Source organism: Argopecten irradians, chromosome 2 (assembly GCF_041381155.1).
Source record: "Argopecten irradians isolate NY chromosome 2, Ai_NY, whole genome shotgun sequence".
Lineage (NCBI taxonomy): Eukaryota > Metazoa > Mollusca > Bivalvia > Pectinida > Pectinidae > Argopecten > Argopecten irradians.
In genome coordinates, this window is record NC_091135.1 from 56,421,527 (window position 1) to 56,446,572 (window position 25,046).

At 37.8% G+C, this 25,046-nt stretch overlaps 2 protein-coding genes across 2 annotated transcripts in view; one reads left to right on the forward strand and one right to left on the reverse strand.

The window, feature by feature from the left end:
• Positions 1 to 25,046, forward strand: part of LOC138316737 (CD109 antigen-like) — a 491,941-nt gene that overhangs the window by 76,603 nt on the left and 390,292 nt on the right. The window lies entirely within an intron of this gene.
• Positions 4,741 to 25,046, reverse strand: part of LOC138316024 (FMRFamide receptor-like) — a 39,930-nt gene continuing 19,624 nt past the window's right edge. The window contains exon 2 of the mRNA XM_069257497.1: positions 4,741 to 8,227. Coding sequence (XP_069113598.1) covers positions 6,582 to 7,712 — 1,131 coding nt within the window. The 5' untranslated portion in view covers positions 7,713 to 8,227 and the 3' untranslated portion in view covers positions 4,741 to 6,581. The remainder of the gene's footprint in view (positions 8,228 to 25,046) is intronic.

The window sequence follows — 25,046 nt, forward strand, 5'->3', positions numbered from 1 at the left end:
CTCCCTTAGCCTTTCTTGCTGACTCCCTTAACCTTTCTTGCTGACCCTTTCTCTTGCTGACTCCCTTAACCTTTCTTGCTGACTCCCTTAACCTTTCTTGCTGACTCCCTTAACCTTTCTTGCTGACTCCCTTAACCTTTCTTGCTGACCCTTACCTTTCTTGCTGACCCCTTAACCTTTCTTTGCTGACTCCCTTAACCTTTCTTGCTGACTCCCTTAACCTTTCTTGCTGACTCCCTTAACCTTTCTTGCTGACTCCCTTAACCTTTCTTGCTGACTCCCTTAGCCTTTCTTGCTGACTCCCTTAGCCTTTCTTGCTGATCCCTGACTTCCCTTAACCTTTCTTGCTGACTCCCTTAACCTTTCTTGCTGACCCCTTAACCTTTCTTGCTGACTCCCTTAGCCTTTCTTGCTGACTCCCTTAACCTTTCTTGCTGACTCCCTTAACCTTTCTTGCTGACCCTTAACCTTTCTTGCTGACTCCCTTAACCTTTCTTGCTGACTCCCTTAACCTTTCTTGCTGACTCCCTTAACCTTTCTTGCTGACTCCCTTAACCTTTCTTGCTGACTCCCTTAACCTTTCTTGCTGACCCCTTAACCTTTCTTGCTGACTCCCTTAACCTTTCTTGCTGACTCCCTTAACCTTTCTTGCTGACTCCCTTAACCTTTCTTGCTGACCCTTAACCTTTCTTGCTGACTCCCTTAACCTTTCTTGCTGACTCCCTTACCTTTCTTGCTGACCCCTTAACCTTTCTTGCTGACCTTCCTTCCCCCTTAACCTTTCTTGCTGACTCCCTTACCTTTCTTGCTGACTCCCTTAACCTTTCTTGCTGACTCCCTTAACCTTTCTTGCTGACTCCCTTAACCTTTCTTGCTGACCCCTTAGCCTTTTCTTGCTGACCCTTAACCTTTCTTGCTGACTCCCTTAACCTTTCTTGCTGACTCCTTAACCTTTCTTGCTGACTCCCTTAACCTTTCTTGCTGACCCTCTTAGCCTTTCTTGCTGACCCTTACCTTTGCTGACTCCCTTAACCTTTCTTGCTGACCCTTAACCTTTCTTGCTGACCCTTTACCTTTCTTGCTGACTCCCTTAACCTTTCTTGCTGACCCTTAGCCTTTCTTGCTGACTCCCTTTAACATTTCCTTGCTGACTCCCTTAACCTTTCTTGCTGACCCTTAACCTTTCTTGCTGACTCCCTTAACCTTTCTTGCTGACTCCCTTAACCTTTCTTGCTGACTCCTTTACCTTTCTTGCTGACTCCCTTAACCTTTCTTGCTGACCCTTAACCTTTCTTGCTGACCCCTTAACCTTTCTTGCTGACTCCCTTAACCTTTCTTGCTGACTCCCTTAACCTTTCTTGCTGACTCCCTTAACCTTTCTTGCTGACCCTTTAGCCTTTCTTGCTGACCCTTAACCTTTCTTGCTGACTCCTTAACCTTTCTTGCTGACTCCCTTAACCTTTCTTGCTGACTCCCTTAACCTTTCTTGCTGACTCCCTTAACCTTTCTTGCTGACTCCTTAACCTTTCTTGCTGACTCCCTTAACCTTTCTTGCTGACCCTTAGCCTTTCTTGCTGACTCCTCTAACCTTTCTTGCTGACCCTTTAGCCTTTCTTGCTGACTCCCTTAACCTTTCTTGCTGACTCCCTTAACCTTTCTTGCTGACTCCCTTAACATTTCTTGCTGACTCCCTTAACCTTTCTTGCTGACTCCCTTAGCCTTTCTTGCTGACCCTTTAGCCTTTCTTGCTGACTCCCTTAACATTTCTTGCTGACTCCCTTAACCTTTCTTGCTGACTCCCTTAACATTTCTTGCTGACTCCCTTAACATTTCTTGCTGACTCCCTTAACATTTCTTGCTGACTCCCCTAACCTTTCTTGCTGACTCCCTTAACATTTCTTGCTGACTCCCTTAACCTTTCTTGCTGACTCCCTTAGCCTTTCTTGCTGACCCTTTAGCCTTTCTTACTAACCTGTCAGCTTTTCATATAGCCCCTTTTGCATTTCTGGATGACCCCTTGCCCTTTCCTACAGATTTGTTTGCCTTTTTTAATGCAAGCCTATATTTGTTTGTTCCTACAATCCTCTTGCCCTCTTTCTTGACCCCTTAATGACCACATTAATGTGGTGTCATATATATAAGACTTGACCACAAATGCTCAATGGCATTACTGAAATATTTCTCTATAAAGATCCACTGGTTGGGGGTCAGTTTAACCTGCAGGTTTGACTTGGAAATAATGGGATAGGATGGACAGCTACATAAGATAGAACCATCTGATACTGACCAATGGTAAGAGACTGACCAGACTGAGATGAACTGACACGACTCTTATTTACCAGGGAATTTTTCTTTGATCCTGTGGTAAAACTCACCATGTAGCTTTACATTATCTGTATAAGCTAGGTGGCAGAAAGAATTCATATAGCGATGATGTTAATGAAACTGATGACAAACTGATGCTAACCTACTTGATTAAACAATAAGATAAAACATTGATGGTGGTGGGCCTATCTGGGATGTTACCTAAGTCAGAGATATTTATCATTTGGTATTACTTTTAAATCGTCATGCCATTTCAGATTTGAATCCATATGTATTGCCTGTCATAAAGGATTTGTTTGAACTTGTCATAAGATATTATAAACCTTGGGTCTACTGGCTCACAGAGCACCAGCCGGCTGGATCAAAATGGGAAACTTTCCTTATAATCTTGAAAATATTTCGTCTGTTGTAGAAATAACCGAATGAGCTATGTAATTTATGTGCAGCATCATTATCCGGGGAATCAATGTTTTATCACCAGCTTGTTCACCCAGGAAGAGAAATAGTTATATATGATATGGAGACATAGACTTCTGTCTATAATCAAACACTATATCTTGTTTAGTATAATAGATGATATATGTGTTAAATGGTATTGGGTATTTGTTGGCCACATCATTTGTAATCACTTAAAGTTATATGTGCCGTGATATTCATACACACAAATCTAGAAGAGCTTTAGATATGTCATTCAACACCAAAAATTACCACTTTTTTGATAATTACAATACTGACAATGCGTAGGTTTTAATTTTACAAGTATGGATAAGAGCTGAAAATTATATTTACAACTGCAGTGCAGTGAAATGAGTACATACGGTCAGACAATGAAGCCAAGTTGTGGTCTACAATTTCATTTCACATTATTACAATGTAGAAGTAATTGTAACATCATTTTTGCAGCTATATTGCCATCAAAACATACATATGGCATAAATGCAAGAATTTTACAGTGCTTAAATTCTGCCTTGTAAATGATGTTTTAAAGGCATCATACATTCAAACCTCGATGATTCGAACTTCGATGAATCAAATTTCTCGCTGTATCGAAGTTTTTGTCTGGTCCCGAATTTCTTCACTATATAACATTACTAACTAATCCATGTATGAATCGAAGTTTTATGAATCGAAGTTCCCGATGTATCAAACTTTTTTCATGGACCATTTGTTATAGAATCATAGGTAACTAACACTCGATGATTCGAATAAAAATTTACCTGTACAGATCAGGTGTTCGCCGATTCCCCGCAGCATGCTGTCACACCTAGCTGTCTCGCGACGGCCCTTCCTCGGACAATAGGGATTATGACAGCTTGTGTTGCTAGCTTGATATCATCAAGATAATTAATATCACTAATCAGACCGATACCCGGTACTTTGTTTTTACAAGCTGCGTTATTAAATCATTAGTACGGCAAAGATACGGTTAGTCGTTTTTGATATTCGCCGCCGCCATTGGTAGCGGTTTGTAGAATTTACGGAACGGTAAATAGCGAGCCACATTATAAGTAACTCATACTCAAAACTGTTACATTGCACAACTTTGGCATAAATACTGGAGCAAATCGATCATTCTAAATTTAAGTATTTTGTAGGTGTTGTAGCGCTTTCGGTTCCTCCTTTTTAGTTTCGTTTTTACAACGTGTTTTCGTTTTTATATTCATTCCGTAATATTAACCATCGCTTAAATAGTCACCAAACGAACACTTGTACATGGGTTAGGCCTAGTAAACGTAAGTCTTGTTTATAATATTCGTATGTATTGCTAACGATAGCAAAACATGTGATTAATTGCATACTTCGTTTTTATTTTGTTTTGCTTGTGGTAAATACAATGATTATAAAGTTTACGGAACGGAGACGACATGTACAACCACCACAGTTGGTCATGGTTAAAAGAAAACTTGGGTCTAATTTCAACCAAGAATAATTCGAAGTCTCGATGTTTCGAAGTTTTTTTGGCGGTCCCTTGAACTTCGATACATCGAGGTTTGACTGCTTCATTCATCAAACCAGATAGTTATCAATAGATTGCTAAAGAAAAATAACATGTCAAAATTTTCGCCCAGTTATGGCACATATAACCTTAAATCAATGCCCAATCTCAGTCCATAAATAGGATTTCAACTAAACATACACACCATTTGTTCCCTTTTACATATTAACCTTTAAATACTGTAGAGTCAGATATTTCCACAGGGCAAAATGTTCACGATTTCAACTAAAACCCAGGAAATAAAATCTCTATTTTCTTATCAATTTTTGTGATCTGACTTGAAGAGTATGTATAAATCAACTATTTCTCAATATTTTGACGATCATCCCAAATAGTATGATAAATGTGTTCAAGAACATTGTGTAATTTTTCTGTCTTCAACTCTAAAGGAAATCTAGAATACAGTTTAGTTTAGTATCAGTTTTATTTCATTAATTTCAATATCCATGCACACATGACAGAATAACCATTTACATCAATAGATTCCAGAACATCGGGGTCGGAGATCGATAGTGTTAAGGCTGAAAATTAGCTTTGCAATCTTCCAATGGGAATATTTACTTTAATTAAAACTAAAATGTGATTTATCAATATCATTTGCCTTTACTGTTATAAAGTGGTTGGAAAACTATTGTAGATATATAGAAGGAAGAGAGATTAAATTTAAAAACCTCATAAAAGTATCAAAAGAAAAAGAAGTGTATTTTATAAACCACATAAAAGTCTCCTACAGTTTAGTGGTTGACGTAGTTGGGAATTAGTCTTATTGTGATCCATAAAAAATAAAACACTTTGTTTAAATCAATGTTTAAGAATGATGGAGAACAAAATTATGGCTCCTTGATTATTTCTAGAGAAGTCCCTGAATTACTTTCATAGCTAACTAGGGTATGGTTTTACATAGAATAAAATACATTTAAAACAAGTAAATGACGTTTTCAGTATTGAGTATTTTTTTATTTGGTGACAACAACTTTTCAATAACTAAAAGGCCCAGGGAAATGTTCTTTTGTCCTGTGGCATGCTTGATTCTAGAATTTCAACTTTTATTGAATTTAATGTGATTGACCTTTATTCAAAATTAGCATTGGAAAATATATGCTACATCTACAATCTTTAAATAGCAAAAAATTCTGCTAATGAATTATCTATAATGTTGTAATGGCAAGATGAATCAAGATGGAAAATTAATTTACATTGAATAGCTAGGTTCTGTATAGTAAGTTAAGGTAAGCATTATAGAAACTCTTACAGAAATCTTGAGTGAATCTGTATAGAAATCTGTATAGAAATCTGAGTAAATCTGTATAGAAATCTTAATTAATCTGTATAGAAATCTGAGTGAATCTGTTTAGAAATCTGAATAAATCTGTTTAGAAATCTGAAAGTGAATCTATAAAGAAATCTGAGTGAATCTATATAGAAATCTGAGTGAATCTGTATATAAATCTGAATTAATCTGTACAGAAAATCTGCATAGAAATCAGTATAGAAAATCTGTATAGAAATATGCTTAGTGAATCTATATATAATAAAAATCTGAGTGAATCTGTATAAAAATTTAAATGAATCTGTACAGAAAATCTGTATAGAAATCTGAGTGAATCTTTTATAGAAATGTTAATTATTCTGTATAGAAAATCTGTATAGGGATACAAATTAATCTGTATAGAAATTTGAGTCATCCTATATAGAATGCGGAGTTAATCTGTATAGAAACTGTATAGAAATCTGTGTTAATACATATAGAAATCTCAGTCGATTTGTGTAGAATGCTGAGTTATAAACTGTATCTGAGTTTGTCTGTACAGAAATCTGAATGTTGTGGTAACAACTGACCATCTGATAACTAAATTAGTGTTGGACCGATTCTCGATTTCGAACGATGATCAATCGATTGTGATTTTCCTAAAGACTATCAATTTGAAAAGGTAATAATTGTTTGTTAAAATGGCAGATAACTTGTGCTTATTTTATACTGTTCTGAACCTTTCTGATGTAATATACATATACAAAACCCTAATTCAAAATGCCTTAGACATGTTAGATACATAATACTTCAAATCTGAATCGAAAGAAAACAAAATTGATTCATACTGTTGGTTCATCTTTCTATTTTTTTTTTTCAGAGAAACTAAAAAGTTAATAAGATATAAAAATATAGGAGAATTTTCTGCAAATGTTATCCAATTATAAAATTGATAATTAGTAGGTTGTCCTAAACCGATCATGATTTTACAACTGATTCCCAACATTAAAACTAAATACAGTTTTGCTGTTGTTCCTTGACAGAGAGTAGCATTATAGTGTGCTTTCCACTGTTGGACGTATGTTCCCGTGTCTCTGTACTCCGGCGATGACGAGACAGTGCGCACACAAATTCATGGAGAGTTTTACGGAATGGGGCTATAATAACATAATATAGGATGAAATTTACAGAAAAGTTAATTGTCTGCAGAGTGTTTGTTACCATGGAAACTATTTTGTAGGTATGGCGGTCCCTTTGGTATTCTTTAATGATGTAGAAGAAGAATTTTGTAATTTCGCTGGGGGCAACGAGAATGAAGAAGAAAATTATGATGGTGATGAGCGTTATGTTAATTCTCCTGTGAGCTGACAAACACGTCGTATCATCACGGCTGTGAAGGAGTCGCAGCTGTTTACTCTGGTGTAAGGCCCTGATTAGGCATATGTTACAGTATAACAAAATAGCCAGCGGTAAAAAATTGCCCAATATGGCCCACAAAAGTTTGTGTGCATATACAAAGTTGATGTTGTTGAATAAGTCTCCACGACTTGTGGACACATAGTCCTCTGAGGAGAAACAGGGCAGGCTCTCCTGTTTAAATCTCCACAATGAGGGAATATTGAACCCTATGGAGGTCACGACTATCACAACGATAGCCATGCCTGTTATTTTCACTGAAATAAACTGACGTGACCTGAACGGATGACAGATGGCCAGGTAGCGCATGAATGCAGTTAGTACAGTTAGTAGAGTACTACTGAGGATAAAAGTACTGATTACAGCGATGCTATACATCTTATAGAATAGCATGAACTCGGATCGGTGAAAACTGCCTCGCTCTGGGAGGAACGCGTTCGGAAATGTACACAGACAGAACATCATGTCTGAAATAGCTAAGGCCACCAGACAAATTGTTGTGCAATATTCAACCTCGTCTAAAATCTTGTTGTTTTTCTTCTTTGTGAAAATGATAACATTTAGAATGTTTCCAACGAACCCGAATGCACATACAAGAGGGATAACTATGTCATACAAATAGTACTTCATCAGTTGTAGTGTTACCATCTGAGATGACATACTCACGTTTTGCGTACTTTGAGTGAAGTTGAGATGAATGAATAATTCTGTGCAGTTCATTTTCATGGCTGTTTGTGTTAGTTTCTTCTCTGTTTTACGCAAAAAAAATCAGTCAGTTATCTTGGTTTTTTTTTATATATCTATACAGAAAACATAGGATCAAAAGTTCTTTTGTTGAATCACTGAGTTTGAAAATTAGATAAGACGTTTCAATTTAGACTTGTACCAAAACTTTCCAAACAAGCCTGTTAATGAAATTTTTTATGTTTGTTTTGCGGCTTTGGTCCACTTGCGTTCTGAATTCTTCAGATCTTGATGGATGATGATATCTGACAAATCCCCTAAACCAAGCCCTCTAGCTCTTGTAGTGTGTAGAGATATTTGGTGGAGGCCTTGATTTGCTGGTTGACTGAGTTGATACATTTACAGGAATTGACAATCAAGCGTGTGGAAACTGTGGCGTGTTTGGCTAATTTTCCTCTTCACTCAAAGCTCGTGTTAATTATTCCATGTAATTGACCAAAGTTTGGAACAGGTTGAAGGTTAATCAATTTTTCATGGACCAATGCAGACCATCAATCCTGAAACATAGAATAGTAATGGCAGTGAAAGGTACAAAATCAAAGAATTATCAAGACTATATGTGTAACTTTAAATGCTTTACAAAATATAGAAAATAGAAGACCAATAGGGAATAAAAAACATAAAGTATATATCTCTTTCTATTCCAAACCTTCTCTGTCTATCCCTCACCTTCTCTGTCTATCCCTCACCGTCTCTGTCTATCCCTCACTTTCTCTGTCTATTCCCCACTCTCTCTGTCAATCCCTACCTCATCTGTCCATCTCTCCCCCTAATCTGTCTATCCCTCACCCTCTCTGTCCATCCGTCACCCTCTCTGTCTATCCCTTACCCTCTCTGTCTATTCCCCACTCTCTCTGTCCATCCTTACCTCATCTGTTCATCTCTCCCCGTCATCTCTCTATCCCTCACTCTCTCTGTCAATCCCTCACCCTGTCTGTCTATCCCTCATCCTCTCTGTCTATCCCTGACCCTTTCTGTTCATACAAACCATCCCTCCCCCTCTCTGTCTATCTCTCACTCTCTGTGTTTATCCCTTACCCTCTCTGTCTATCCCTCAGTCTCTCTGTCTATCCCTCACCCTTTCTGTCTATCCCTCACCCTCACTGTCTAGCCCTCACCCTCTCTGTCTATCCCTCACCCTTTCTGTCTATCCCTCACCCTTTTTGTCTATCCCTCACCCTTTCTGTCTATCCCTCACCCTTTCTGTCTATCCCTTACCCTCTCTGTCTATCCCTCATCCTCTCTGTCTATCCCTCACCCTCTCTGTCTATCCCTCTCCCTCTCTGTCTATCCCTCATCCTCTCTGTCTATCCCTCACCCTCTCTGTATATCCCTCACCCTCTCTGTCTATCCCTCACCCTCACTGTCTAGCCCTCACCCTCTCTGACTATCCCTCACCCTCTCTGTCTATCCCTCACCCTTTATGTCTATCCCTCACCCTCTCTGTCTATCCCTCACCCTCTCTGTCTATCCCTCACCCTTTGTGTCCATTCTTATCAGTGTCCGTCTACCATTAACTGATTACAAAGGAAGGGCAGTAAAAGGATAAGCCATATCAATTGTAAAGTCATTGGTCTTGTTGCAGACTTCGTGAGGCACTTTTAGCCCTAATCACTCCATGTTGAGTGCTAATCTCTAACATTTCATTCAGCACCTTGTCAAATTGGTTAGTTGTCTGTCGTTTGTCCTATTGTTCTCTCATCCATCTATTTGGCTGTACGAGAGTCATTAAACAGAATCACTGGGTGTGTCAAAGCTGATCTATGTAGATCCAAGGCCGCACAATCTCACGCTGCCCTTTAGATGCACGTGGGTATCAGCATTGTAAGTATCGTCTGCCATTTTCTTACAAGTGGGCACTATTGAGAATATGTGGCAAATTAATCAACATTAGTTTCATCGAAATAGCCTCAAAACTAACTGTTTGTTTTGATTGTGTTCCCCTGTCAGCTACTACTTTGTTAGGGCTACGTAGATCGGTGATGAATCGTTACCACCGTGTGGTGGTAATGTGGATTATAGACTTAGTCTCATACTAGATTTGTGATGAATGTGTTATTACATGGTATTGATATGAAGATTTGCTGTGAAAATAGAGACAGTTCTAAAAGATCAATATTAGAAAAAGCATAAGATTTGAAGCCTTTGATTTAATGGATCTCTAGGTATCCTATTACCACTAAAGAAGTTTATATATCTAGATATCATATAGGCAATAGACCATTTCATATCTCTAGACATCCTACGGGCAAAAGAACATTTCATATTTCTAGATATCCTACAGGCAATAGACCATTTCATATCTCTAGATATCCTACGGGCAAAAGACAATTTCATATCTCCAGATATCTCTGGGTATATAGACCATTTCATTTCACTAGATATCCTAAAGGCAATAGACCATTTCATATCACTAGATATCCTACGGGCAATAGACCGTTTCATATCACTAGATATCTATGGGCAAAAGACAATTTCATATCTCCAGATATCTATGGGCATATAGACCATTTCATTTCACTAGATATCCTATGGGCAATAGACCATTTCATATCTCTAGATATCCTACAGGCAATAGACCATTTCATATCTCTAGACATCCTACGGGCTAAAGACCATTTCATATTTCTAGATATCCTACAGGCAATAGACCATTTCATATCACTAGATATCCTACGGGCAATAGACCATTTCATATCACTAGATATCCTACGGGCAATAGACTATTTCATATCTCTAGATATCCTACAGGAAAAAGACAATTTCATATCTCCAGATATCTATGGGCAATAGACCATTTCATATCACTAGATATCCTCCGTGCAATAGAAAATTTCATATCTCTAAATATCTATGGGCATTTAGACCATTTCATATCACTAGATATCCTACAGGAAATAGACCTTTTCATATCACTAGATATCCTAAGGGCAATAGACAATTTCATATTTTTAAATATCTATGGGCATATAGACCATTTCATATCACTAGATATCCTACGGGCAAAAGACAATTTCACATCTCCAGATATCTATGGGTATATAGACCATTACATTTCACTAGATATCCTAAAGGCAATAGACCATTTCATATCACTAGATATCCTAAGGGCAATAGACCACTTCATATCTCTAGATATCCTACAGGCAATAGACCATTTCATATCTCTAGATATCCTACGGGCAAAAGACAATTTCATATCTCCAGATATCTATGGGCATATAGACCATTTCATTTCACTAGATATCCTATGGGCAATAGACCATTTCATATCTCTAGATATCCTACAGGCAAAAGACCATTTCATATCTCTAGATATCCTACAGGCAATAGACCATTTCATATCTCTAGATATCCTACAGGCAATAGACCATTTCATATCTCTAGATATCCTACAGGCAATAGACAATTTCATATCTCTATATATCCTATGGGCAAAAGACAATTTCATATCTCCAGATATCTGGGTATATAGACCATTTCATTTCACTAGATATCCTACAGGCAATACCATTTCATTTCACTAGATATCCTAAGGTCAATAGACCACTTCCTATCTCTAGATATCCTAAGGGCAATAGACCACTTCCTATCTCTAGATATGCTACGGGCAATAGACTATTTCATATCTCTAGATATCTATGGGCATATAGACTATTTCATATCACTAGATATCCTAAAGGCAATAGACCATTTCATATCACTAGATATCCTACGGGCAAAAGACAATTTCATATCTCCAGATATCTATGGGCATATAGACCATTTCATTTCACTAGATATCCTATGGGCAATAGACCATTTCATATCTCTAGATATCCTATGCGCAATAGACCATTTCATATCACTAGATATCCTAACGGCAATAGACAATTTCATATCTCTAGATATCTATGGATATATAGACCATTTCATTTCATTAGATATCCTACATGCAATAGACCATTTCATATCACTAGATATCCTAAGGGCAATAGACCACTTCCTATCTCTAGATATGCTACGGGCAATAGACTATTTCATATCTCTAGATATCTATGGGCATATAGACTATTTCATATCACTAGATATCCTACGGGCAATAGACCATTTCATATCACTAGATATCCTAACGGCAATAGACAATTTCATATCTCCAGATATCTATGGATATATAGACCATTTCATTTCACTAGATATCCTACAGGCAATAGACCATTTCATATCACTAGATGTCCTAAGGGCAATAGACCACTTCCTATCTCTAGATATGCTACGGGCAATAGACTATTTCATATCTCTAGATATCTATGGGCTTATAGACTATTTCATTTCACTAGATATCCTACGGGCAATAGACCATTTCATATCACTAGATATCCTACGGGCAAAAGACCATTTCATATCTCTAGATATCTATGGGCATATAGACTATTTCATATCACTAGATATCCTACAGGAATTAGACCTTTTCATATCACTAGATATCCTAAGGGCAATAGACCACTTCCTATCTCTAGATATCCTACAGGCAATAGACCATTTCATATCACTAGATATTCTACAGGCAATAGACCTTTTCCTATCTCTTAATATCCTCCGTGCAATAGAAAATTTCATATCTCTAAATATCTATGGGCATTTAGACCATTTCATATCACTAGATATCCTACGGGCAATATACCATTTCATATCTCTAGATATCCTATGGGCAATAGACAATTTCATATTTCTAGATATCTATGGGCATATAGACCATATCATATCACTAGATAACCTATGGGCAATAGACAGTTTTATATCTCTAGAAATCCTACAGGCAATAGACCATTTCCTATCTCTAGATATCCTACGGGCAATAGACCATTTCCTATCTCTATATACCCTATGGGCAATAGACCATTTCCTATCTCTTGATAACCTACGGGCAATAGACAATTTCCTATCTCTAAATATCCTACGTGCAATAGACCATTTTCTATCTCTATATACCCTATGGGCAATAGACCATTTCCTATCTCTTGATAACCTACGGGCAATAGACCATTTCCTATCTCTTGATAACCTACGGGCAATAGACCATTTCCTATCTCTAGATAACCTACGGGCAATAGACAATTTCCTATCTCTAGATATCCTACGGGCAATAGACCATTTCCTATCTCTTGATAACCTATGGGCAATAGACCATTTCCTATCTCTTGATAACCTATGGGCAATAGACCATTTCCTATCTCTTGATAACCTACGGGCAATAGACAATTTCCTATCTCTAGATATCCTATGTGCAATAGACCATTTCCTATCTCTGGATATCCTACGTGCAATAGACCATTTTCTATCTCTATATACCCTATGGGCAATAGACCATTTCCTATCTCTTGATAACCTACGGGCAATAGACCATTTCCTATCTCTTGATAACCTACGGGCAATAGACCATTTCCTATCTCTTGATAACCTACGGGCAATAGACCATTTCCTATCTCTAGATAACCTACGGGCAATAGACAATTTCCTATCTCTAGATATCCTACGGGCAATAGACCATTTCCTATCTCTTGATAACCTATGGGCAATAGACCATTTCCTATCTCTTGATAACCTACGGGTAATAGACAATTTCCTATCTCTAGATATCCTATGTGCAATAGACCATTTCCTATCTCTTGATATCCTACGTGCAATAGACCATTTCCTATCTCTAGATATCCTATGGGCAATAGACCATTTCCTATCTCTTGATATCCTATGGGCAATAGACAATTTTCTATCTCTAGATATCCCTCAGGCAATAGACCATTTTCTATATTTAGAAATACTACAGGCAATAGACCATTACCTATCTCTAGATATCCAAACATATTATCAAGATGTTGTACAAAACAAACCGATTCTTCTTTTTTAGGTCACCTGAGACGAAGTCTCAAGTGACCTATTCTAATCGCCTTTTGTCCGTCGTCGTCCGTCGTCCGTCGTGCGTCGTGCGTCGTGCGGTGTGCGTCGTCCGTCGTATGTCCGTAAACAATTTACATTTTTGACTTCTTCTCCAAAACTGCTGAAGCAATTTCAATGAAATTTTGCACAAACCTTCTTAGGCATAAGGCCAATAAAAATTGTGAATTATATGGTCCCCACCCCCCAGGGGGCTGTGGGAGGGGCCAAAAGGGGTAAAATTGAGTAAAATTTCAAAAATCTTCTTCTCTACTCACAGATGTGGTAGAATCAAATACTCTTCATAGATAGAAAGGTCTTAAGGTCCTTTACAAAAATTGTGAATTATATGACCCTGGGGTCTCACGTTTCCCCCTGGGGAGGGGGTCAAGTTTACTATAGTTTATATAGGGAAAATACATTTATGAGAATGTTTTGCTCAATTTTCATTGGAAACGAGTCAAACTTGGTTAGAATTATTAGCCTGAGATAGCATTTTAATATCATATCCACATTGGTCCTGGCCGACCCCCTGGGGGCAGAGGGGTGGGGCTAAAAAAGGGTCAAATATATATAGGCTAAAACTTCAAAAATCTTCTTCTGAAATTCTGGAAATGGTAGAATCAAATACTTTTCATAAATAGAAAGGTCTTAAGGTCCTTTACAAATATGTGAATTATATGACCCTGGGGTCTCTAGTTTCCCCCTGGGGGAGGGGGTTAAATTTACTATAGTTTATATTGGGAAAACACATTTTTGCTTATTATTTGGTCATTTGTAATAGGAAATGAGTCAAATGTTGTCAGAATTATCAGTATGAGATTGGCCATTTAATCCTATTAACAAATTTTCTATGACTGACCCCCAGGGGCTTTAGGGGCGGGGTCAAAAGGGGTAAAATAGGCTAAAACTTCAAAAATCTTCTTCTGAAATTCTGGAAATGGTAGAATCAAATACTTTTCATAAATAGAAAGGTCTTAAGGTCCTTTACAAAAATTGTGAATTATATGACCCTGGGGTCTCACGTTTCCCCCTGGGGAGGGGGTCAAGTTTACTATAGTTTATATAGGGAAAATACATTTATGAGAATGTTTTGCTCAATTTTCATTGGAAACGAGTCAAACTTGGTTAGAATTATTAGCCTGAGATAGCATTTTAATATCATATCCACATTGGTCCTGGCCGACCCCCTGGGGGCAGAGGGGTGGGGCTAAAAAAGGGTCAAATATATATAGGCTAAAACTTCAAAAATCTTCTTCTGAAATTCTGGAAATGGTAGAATCAAATACTTTTCATAAATAGAAAGGTCTTAAGGTCCTTTACAAATATGTGAATTATATGACCCTGGGGTCTCTAGTTTCCCCCTGGGGGAGGGGGTTAAATTTACTATAGTTTATATTGGGAAAACACATTTTTGCTTATTATTTGGTCATTTGTAATAGGAAATGAGTCAAATGTTGTCAGAATTATCAGTATGAGATTGGCCATTTAATCCTATTAACAAATTTTCTATGACTGACCCCCAGGGGCTTTAGGGGCGGGGTCAAAAGGGGTAAAATAGGCTAAAACTTCAAAAATCTTCTTCTGAAATTCTGGAAATGGTAGAATCAAATACTTTTCATAAATAGAAAGGTCTTAAGGTCCTTTACAAAAATTGTGAATTATATGACCCTGGGGTCTCACGTTTCCCCCTGGGGAGGGGGTCAAGTTTACTATAGTTTATATAGGGAAAATACATTTATGAGAATGTTTTGCTCAATTTTCATTTGAAACGAGTCAAACTTGGTTAGAATTATTAGCCTGAGATAGCATTTTAATATCATATCCACATTGGTCCTGGCCGACCCCCTGGGGGCAGAGGGGTGGGGCTAAAAAAGGGTCAAATAGGCTAAAACTTCAAAAATCTTCTTCTGAAATTCTGGAAATGGTAGAATCAAATACTTTTCATAAATAGAAAGGTCTTAAGGTCCTTTACAAAAATTGTGAATTATATGACCCTGGGGTCTCACGTTTCCCCCTGGGGAGGGGGTCAAGTTTACTAAAGTTTATATAGGGAAAACACATTTATGAGAATGTTTTGCTCAATTTTCATTGGAAACGAGTCAAACTTGGTTAGAATTATTAGCCTGAGATAGCATTTTAATATCATTTCCACATTGGTCCTGGCCGACCCCCTGGGGGCAGAGGGATGGGGCTAAAAAAGGGTAAAATAGGCTAAAACTTCAAAAATCTTCTTCTGAAATTCTGGAAATGGTAGAATCAAATACTTTTCATAAATAGAAAGGTCTTAAGGTCCTTTACAAAAATTGTGAATTATATGACCCTGGGGTCTCACGTTTCCCCCTGGGGAGGGGGTCAAGTTTACTAAAGTTTATATAGGGAAAACACATTTATGAGAATGTTTTGCTCAATTTTCATTGGAAACGAGTCAAACTTGGTTAGAATTATTAGCCTGAGATAGCATTTTAAATATCATTTCCACATTGGTCCTGGCCGACCCCCTGGGGGCAGAGGGATGGGGCTAAAAAAGGGTCAAATAGGCTAAAACTTCAAAAATCTTCTTCTGAAATTCTGGAAATGGTAGAATCAAATACTTTTCATAAATAGAAAGGTCTTAAGGTCCTTTACAAAAATTGTAAATTACATGACCCTGGGGTCTCCTGTTTCCCCTTGGGGATGGGGTCAAGTTTACTATAGTTTATATAGGAAAAATATATTTGTGAACATTATTTGCCCAATCTTTGTAGGAAATAAGTCAAACTTGATAAGAATATTTAGCCTAAGATATAGCATTTTAACATTCATATCTGTCCTCGATGACCCCTTGGGGGACCAGAGGGGCAGGACCAAAAAGGGTCAAAATGATTAAAATTTCAAAAAATACCTCTAAGCTAGTTCACAGGTTTGATTGAAGCAAATACTCTTCATAGTCTAAAGAGTCAAATTTATAAATCACTGACCAACTTCAAGGCCCAGCATATAGTGTTTATATGTCTTTAATTTGTTTCATTATTTGTTTCATTATATATTCTTACTCAGGTGACCGCTAAGGCCCATGGGCCTCTTGTTTGTATTTAAGCTTTAACTTTGAAAATTAATTCTTAAGTCATTTATGGTTTTTGCTCACTTTAATTGATTGCTCAATTTTATTGAATCATATTATTTGAAAAAACCACAAAATAAAGTTGATGCGAAATGAAAATGATTCAATGATTCAAGACTATAAAAAAAAAACCTTTTGAGAAAAAAAATCAAGCAGATTTGACATGAAGTTGATGAAGTAGGAAGCTTGAAGTGTATGGAATTGATGTCATATTACTGGGCACTGCTACCAGTACATGCAGTGCTGTTTGACTGACAGAGATTGTGGCCCAATCATGCCTTGTGACAAATAACGTCTGTAGACTCATCAAATCTAGAGGTCGATTGAATTGTTCCTCTGTTATATTGCTTCCATCTATATGTTATTATGCTGTCCAATTCTGCTGCCTGCTTTCCCTTCCTAGCCTACTTCTGCTTGATCATTTGGGGGAAAATCATCACTTGTACAACACATTAAAATTGCCATTTGTTCTAAATAAAGCCACTTATTTCTTTTTTGAGCAAAACTGTATGTTTAATTTTCTTTTTTAAAACATTTGTTTGGCCCAAATCTGAATTAAAAGAATTCAGTATTTTTGCAGATGTTATTCATGGATGGAGCTATGTAGAGCTGATATAGCTATGTCTGTTTACTAGTTTAAGTTAATGTTCCTAAGAAAATATCTACATTGAGGAATGCTTTACCATATTTCTCCTAGAGAGTGTCTCTCACAAACACTCTCATAAACATAGCATTGGACATCAGCAAATTACTGATCAGAATTTTGTTTTTGTGAGATACACATTTTTTTTTTCACATATCAATTGAAGACCTTTAATATGAATTCAAACATTCACGATTACATAAAAATCAGTAAGACCCCATTATTGTTAATTTATGTGTTCAAGAATATAACTAGAAAAGACATTAAAAATTGTAAACATGAAATTAAAGTGCTTTACTGTATGTACCTGGCAGGGAATGTACGCAGCATCAGATAATCTCTATAGTATTGGGTATAGTCTAGTCAGATTATTTACACGGTAAGGACTATACACCCATCAGATAATCTCCATAGTATTGGGTATAGTCTAGTCAGATTATTTACACGGTAAGGACCATACACCCATCAGATAATCTCCATAGTATTGGGTATAGTCTAGTCAGATTATTTACACTGTAAGGACTATACACCCATCAGATAATCTCCATAGTATTGGGTATAGCCTAGTCAGATTATTTACACGGTAAGGACTATACACCCATCAGATAATCTCCATAGTATTGGGTATAGTCTAGTCAGATTATTTACACTGTAAGGACCATACACCCATCAGATAATCTCCATAGTATTGGGTATAGTCTAGTCAGATTATTTACACGGTAAGGACTATACACCCATCAGATAATCTCCATAATATTGGGTATAGTCTAGTCAGATTATTTACACGGTAAGGACCATACACCCATCAGATAATCTCCATAGTATTGGGTATAGTCTAGTCAGATTATTTACACGGTAAGGACTATACACCCATCAGATAATCTCCATAGTATTGGGTATAGTCTAGTCAGATTATTTACACGGTAATGACTATACTCCCATCAGATAATCTCTATAGTATTGGGTATAGTCTAGTCAGATTATTTACACGGTAATGACTAAACTACTCCCATCAGATAATCTCTATAGTATTGGGTATAGTCTAGTCAGATTATTTACACGGTAATGACTATACTCCCATCAGATAATCTCTATAGTATTGGGTATAGTCTAGTCAGATTATTTACACGGTAAGGACCATACACCCATCAGATAATCTCCATAGTATTGGGTATAGTCTAGTCAGATTATTTACACGGTAATGACTATACTCCCATCAGATAATCTCTATAGTATTGGGTATAGTCTAGTCAGATTATTTACACGGTAAGGACCATACACCCATCAGATAATCTCCATAGTATTGGGTATAGTCTAGTCAGATTATTTACACTGTAAGGACCATACACCCATCAGATAATCTCCATAGTATTGGATACAGTCTAGTCAGATTATGTACACGGTAAGGACCATACACCCATCAGATAATCTCCATAGTATTGGATATAGTCTAGTCAGATTATTTACCTGGCAAGGACCATACACCCATCAGATAATCTCCATAGTATTGGGTATAGTCTAGTAAGATTATTTACACAGTAAGGACCATACACCCATCAGATAATCTCCATAGTATTGGGTATACGGTAGTCTAGTCAGATTATTTACCTGGCAAGGACCATACACCCATTAGATAATCTCCATAGTATTGGGTATAGTCTTGTCAGATTTTTTACACGGTAAGGACTATACTACCATCAGATAATCTCTATAGTATTGGGTATAGTCTAGTCAGATTATTTACCTGGCAAGGACAATACACCCATTAGATAATCTCCATAGTATTGGGTATAGTCTTGTCAGATTTTTTACACGGTAAGGACTATACTCCCATCAGATAATCTCTATAGTATTGGGTATAGTCTAGTCAGATTATTTACACGGTAAGGACCATACACCCATCAGATAATCTCCATAGTATTGGATATAGTCTAGTCAGATTATTTACCTGGCAAGGACAATACACCCATCAGATAATCTCCATAGTATTGGGTATAGTCTTGTCAGATTTTTTACCTGGTAAGGACTATACACCCATCAAATAATCTCCATGGTATTGGATATAGTCTAGTCAGATTATTTACACAGTAAGAACCATACACCCATCAGATAATCTCCATAGTATTGGATACAGTCTAGTCAGATTATTTACCTGGCAAGGACCATACACCCATCAGATAATCTCCATAGTATTGGATACAGTCTAGTCAGATTATGTACACGGTAAGGACCATACACCCATCAGATAATCTCCATAGTATTGGATAGTCAAGTCAGATTATTTACCTGGCAAGGACCATACACCCATCAGATAATCTCCATAGTATTGGGTATAGTCTAGTCAGATTATTTACCTGGGAGGGAATGTACCGCATCAGATTTCCATTGTATTAGGTATAGTCTAGTCAGATTATTTACCCGGCAAGGACTATACACCCATCAAATAATCTCCATAGTATTGGGTATAGTCTAGTCAGATTATTTACCTGGCAGGGAATGTACCGCATCAGATCTCCATAGTATTGGATAGTCAAGTCAGATTATTTACCTGGCAAGGACCATACACCTGTCAGATAATCTCCATAGTATTGGGTATAGTCTAGTCAGATTATTTACCTGGGAGGGAATGTACCGCATCAGATTTCCATTGTATTAGGTATAGTCTAGTCAGATTATTTACCTGGCAACGACTATACACCCATCAGATAATCTCCATAGTATTGGGTATAGTCTAGTCAGATTATTTACCTGGCAAGGACCATACACCCATCAGATAATCTCCATAGTATTGGGTATAGTCTAGTCAGATTATGTACACGGTAAGGACTATACACCCATCAGATAATCTCCATAGTATTGGGTATAGTTTAGTCAGATTATTTACCTGGCAGGGAATGTAACGCATCAGATCTCCATAGTATTGGGTATAGTCTAGTCAGATTATTTACACGGTAAGGACCATACACCCGTCAGATAATCTCCATAGTATTGGATACAGTCTAGTCAGATTATTTACACAGTAAGGACCATACACCCATCAGATAATCTCTATAGTATTGGATATAGTCTAGTCAGATTATTTACCTGGCAAGGACAATACACCCATCAGATAATCTCCATAGTATTGGATATAGTCTTGTCAGATTATTTACCTGGTAAGGACAATACACCCATCAGATAATCTCCATAGTATTGGGTATAGTCTTGACAGATTATTTACCTGGTAAGGACTATACACCCATCAGATAATCTCCATGGTATTGGATATGGTCTAGTCAGATTATTTACACAGTAAGAACCATACAGCCATCAGATAATCTCCATAGTATTGGGTATAGTCTTGTCAGATTATTTACACGGTAAGGACTATACACCCATCAGATAATCTCCATAGTATTGGATATAGTCTAGTCAGATAATTTACCTGGCAAGGATCATACAGCCATCAGATAATCTCCATAGTATTGGGTATAGTCTAGTCAGATTATTTACCTGGGAGGGAATGTACCGCATCAGATTTCCATTGTATTAGGTATAGTCTAGTCAGATTATTTACCTCAGGCAAGGACTATACACCCATCAGATAATCTCCATAGTATTGGATATAGTCTAGTCAGATTATTTACACGGTAATGACTATACTCCCATCAGATAATCTCCATAGTATTGGGTATAGTCTAGTCAGATTATTTACCTGGCAGGGAATGTAACGCATCAGATCTCCATAGTATTGGATTGTCAAGTCAGATTATTTACCTGGCAGGGAATGTAACGCATCAGATCTCCATAGTATTGGGTATAGTCTAGTCAGATTATTTACCTGGCAAGGACAATACACCCGTCAGATAATCTCCATAGTATTGGATAAGTCTAGTCAGATTATTTACCTGGCAGGGAATGTACCGCATCAGATCTCCATAGTATTGGGTATAGTCTAGTCAGATTATTTACCTGGCAAGGACCATACACCCGTCAGATAATCTCCATAGTATTGGATACAGTCTAGTCAGATTATTTACACAGTAAGGACCATACACCCATCAGATAATCTCCATAGTCTTGGATACAGTCTAGTCAGATTATTTACACAGTAAGAACTAGGGATGTCACAGTTCATGTTTTTTCAGCTCGGTTCGGTTTCAACTTTTTTTTATCTGTTTTCGGTTCGGTTCAGGCAAATCTTAATTGAACACTTTTTAAGTCTTTTTTCTATCAAAAACAAGTTTTGCTTTAGATTTAAAGATGGTATGTCACTTAAACAAATGTTGTTTTTTTTCTTTATCAAAATTTCACTTCTAATTAAAAACATATAATTTATTGCGTCCTGAAAAATAATCCACAGCACTATATCCTATATAGATTAAAGTTCTAAAAGTGCATGCAGCAAAGAAATTCATTAATTATTTTATATCATTTTGTGTCTTAATTAGACATATAACACGATTGAATACCAATTTTTGTTCAAATATTGAGTATCATTTATGATCTGTCAGCAGTGGAACATCTTTAAAAAACATAATTGAACATTTTCTTATCTTTTTAACTCTTTCAGTACTATTGACACATTAATCAGTCACAGAGAGATATATGTCCTCGTATCCTTTATGATACATTATTTCGTCACTAAAACTTTTCTCGTGTCCTTCATGACGCATTATTATGTGATGATTGACATGTGAAAATCGTAAGTTTTACCGCAAATCAATACATCGGTATTATCTCAGAAAAAGTGTTTTTAAAAAGTATTATGCATTGGAATTATAATAGAGATAAACATTATTACGTACCAGGTGCATGTTCAATCGTAAAATGGTTTAATTTAGGGAATATTGGCCGACGGAAACGCGATTGTTTACAATTTGCAACACAATGACGGATTGATTTAGCTGCCGATATTCTGCGGGATTAATGTTATCGAAAAAATATATTCAAAAAATCATCAATTATAAAATATCAAACATTAAGTGAAATATATCATTTAGATATTATGTATGTGCAAAAAAATGTCCACAGACAGCAAAAAACGATCTTCTGAATGACTGAACTTGCACACATGTTACACATATATGTCGGTCAACAGGTGTATTTCTCGGGATTCTGACAAACAACTTCGCCGTATTTTCAATGAAATAATCTGCAATACAGTTTATACACGTAAATTACAGGTATTATAGGACAGTTATTTTTTTAATGAACCGAACCGAAACTAAGAATTATCGTACCGAACCGAACCGTACGGTTGAATTTTTTGGTTAACCGTGACACTCCTAGTAAGAACCATACATCCATCAGATAATCTCCATAGTATTGGGTATAGTCTAGTCAGATTATTTACACGGTAAGGACCATACACCCATCAGATAATCTCCATAGTATTGGGTATAGTCTAGTCAGATTATTTTTACACGGTAAGGACCATACACCCATCAGATAATCTCCATATAATTGGGTATAGTTTAGTCAGATTATATATAGGGTAAGGACCATACACCCATCAGATAATCTCCATAGTACTGTTTATTACATTGCTACGGTAATGAATGGTTTCTCAGTGGAGGTACAGTACGTATGTTGATTTTAGAATTAGGGGAGCTGATGAAATAACAAGATGGAAAGAGGCGTCCTGCCAATAGTATTAGCTAGGATGGACTGACAGGAACTGATGGACTTCCAATCAGTGCTAGCTGTTACCCAGGACTGATAAACTGTTAAATACTTTTGTAGGAGATAGTGTACCGATAAATCAGAAAAATAAACTCTGTGTGGCTAGTCATCAAATGTAGTGATAGAGATTATAAGATTTTGATTAAATGTATATGTAATTTTAGTGGAGTGATTTGTTTTATAAGTTGCTGCTTATGTTTCTAGAGTAATCTATACCTACTGAGAAGGTATACAGATGAGGGATCAGGGCTATGGGAGTTAGAGGACTCGCGTGAGGTGGGGTATAGCTAGCTGGATCAGGGCTATGGGAGCTAGAGGACCCTAGTGAGGTGGGGTATAGCTTGCTGGATTAGGGCTATGGGAGCTAGAGGACCCCAGTGAGGTGGGGTATAACTAGCTGGATTAGGGCTAAAGGAGCACCAGGACTCCAGTGAGGTGGGGTATAGCTAGCTGGATTAGGGCTATGGGAGCTAGAGGACCCCAGTGAGGTGGGGTATAGCTAACTGGATCAGGGCTAAAGGAGCTAAAGGACCCCAGTTAGGTGGGGTATAGCTAGCTGGATTAGGGTTATGGGAGCTAGAGGACCCCAGTGAGGTGGGGTATAGCTAGCTGGATTAGGGCTATGGGAGCTAGAGGACTCCAGTGAGGTGAGGTATAGCTAACTGGATCAGGGCTATGGGAGCTAGAGGACTCCAGTGAGGTGGGGTAAAGCTAACTGGAACAGGGCTAAAAGAGCCAGAAGACTCCAGTGAGGTGGGGTATAGCTAACTGGATCAGGGCTATGGGAGCTAGAGGACCCTAGTGAGGTGAGGTATAGCTAACTGGATCAGGGCTATGGGAGCTAGAGGACTCCAGTGAGGTGGGGTATAGCTAGCTGGATTAGGGCTATGGGAGCTAGAGGACCCCAGTGAGGTGAGGTATAGCTAACTGGATCAGGGCTATGGGAGCTAGAGGACTCCAGTGAGGTGGGGTATAGCTAACTGGATCAGGGCTATGGGAGCTAGAGGACCATAGTGAGGTGGGGTATAGCTAACTGGATCAGGGCTATGGGAGCTAGAGGACTCCTGTGAGGTGGGGTATAGCTAACTGGATCAGGGCTATGGGAGCTAGAGGACTCCTGTGAGGTGGGGTATAGCTAACTGGATCAGGGCTATGGGAGCTAGAGGACTCCTGTGAGGTGGGGTATAGCTAACTGGATCAGGGCTATGGGAGCTAGAGGACCCAAGTGAGGTGGGGTATAGCTAACTAGATTAGGGCTAAAGGAGCTAGAGGACCCCTGTGAGGTGGGGTATAGTTAGCTGGATTAGGGCGAAAAGAGCCAGAAGACTCCAGTGAGGTGGGGTATAGCTAGCTGGATTAGGGCTATGGGAGCTAGAGGACCCCAGTGAGGTGGGGTATAGCTAACTGGATCAGGGCTATGGGAGCTAGTGGACCCTAGTGGTGTGGGGTATAGCTAACTGGAACAGGGTTATGGGAGCTAGAGGACCCTAGTTGTGTGGGGTATAGCTAACTGGATCAGGGCTTTGGGAGCTAGAGGACCATAGTGAGGTGGGGTATAGCTAACTGGATTAGGGCTAAAGGAGCTAGAGGACTCCATTAAGGTGGGGTATAGCTAGCTGGAATAGGGCTATAGGAGCAACGGCTATGAGAGCTAGAGGACCCCAGTGAGGTCAATCATTTTAATATCCTAGAGACTATTGGCCAATGACAGACGTCAAATGACAGGAATTGAATCAATAACCAAAAACTACACAAAGTCCAACGGGATTTCTTGATGGGTATTTAGTGAAGGATAATTGCAATTTTGTGCCTTTGTGGATATTTTTGAGCAATACAAATTGCCTACTAAACTATGGTCATCACCCCTCAGGGGTTAAAAATGCTTTTTCTGTTTGATGTACCTTGAGTTGATATACATCTGTAGGCTAAAATCTTTAAGGCCCTGCAGAAATTTCTTATATTGGTCCAGTAGCATGTTGGGATGCCAAGTTTG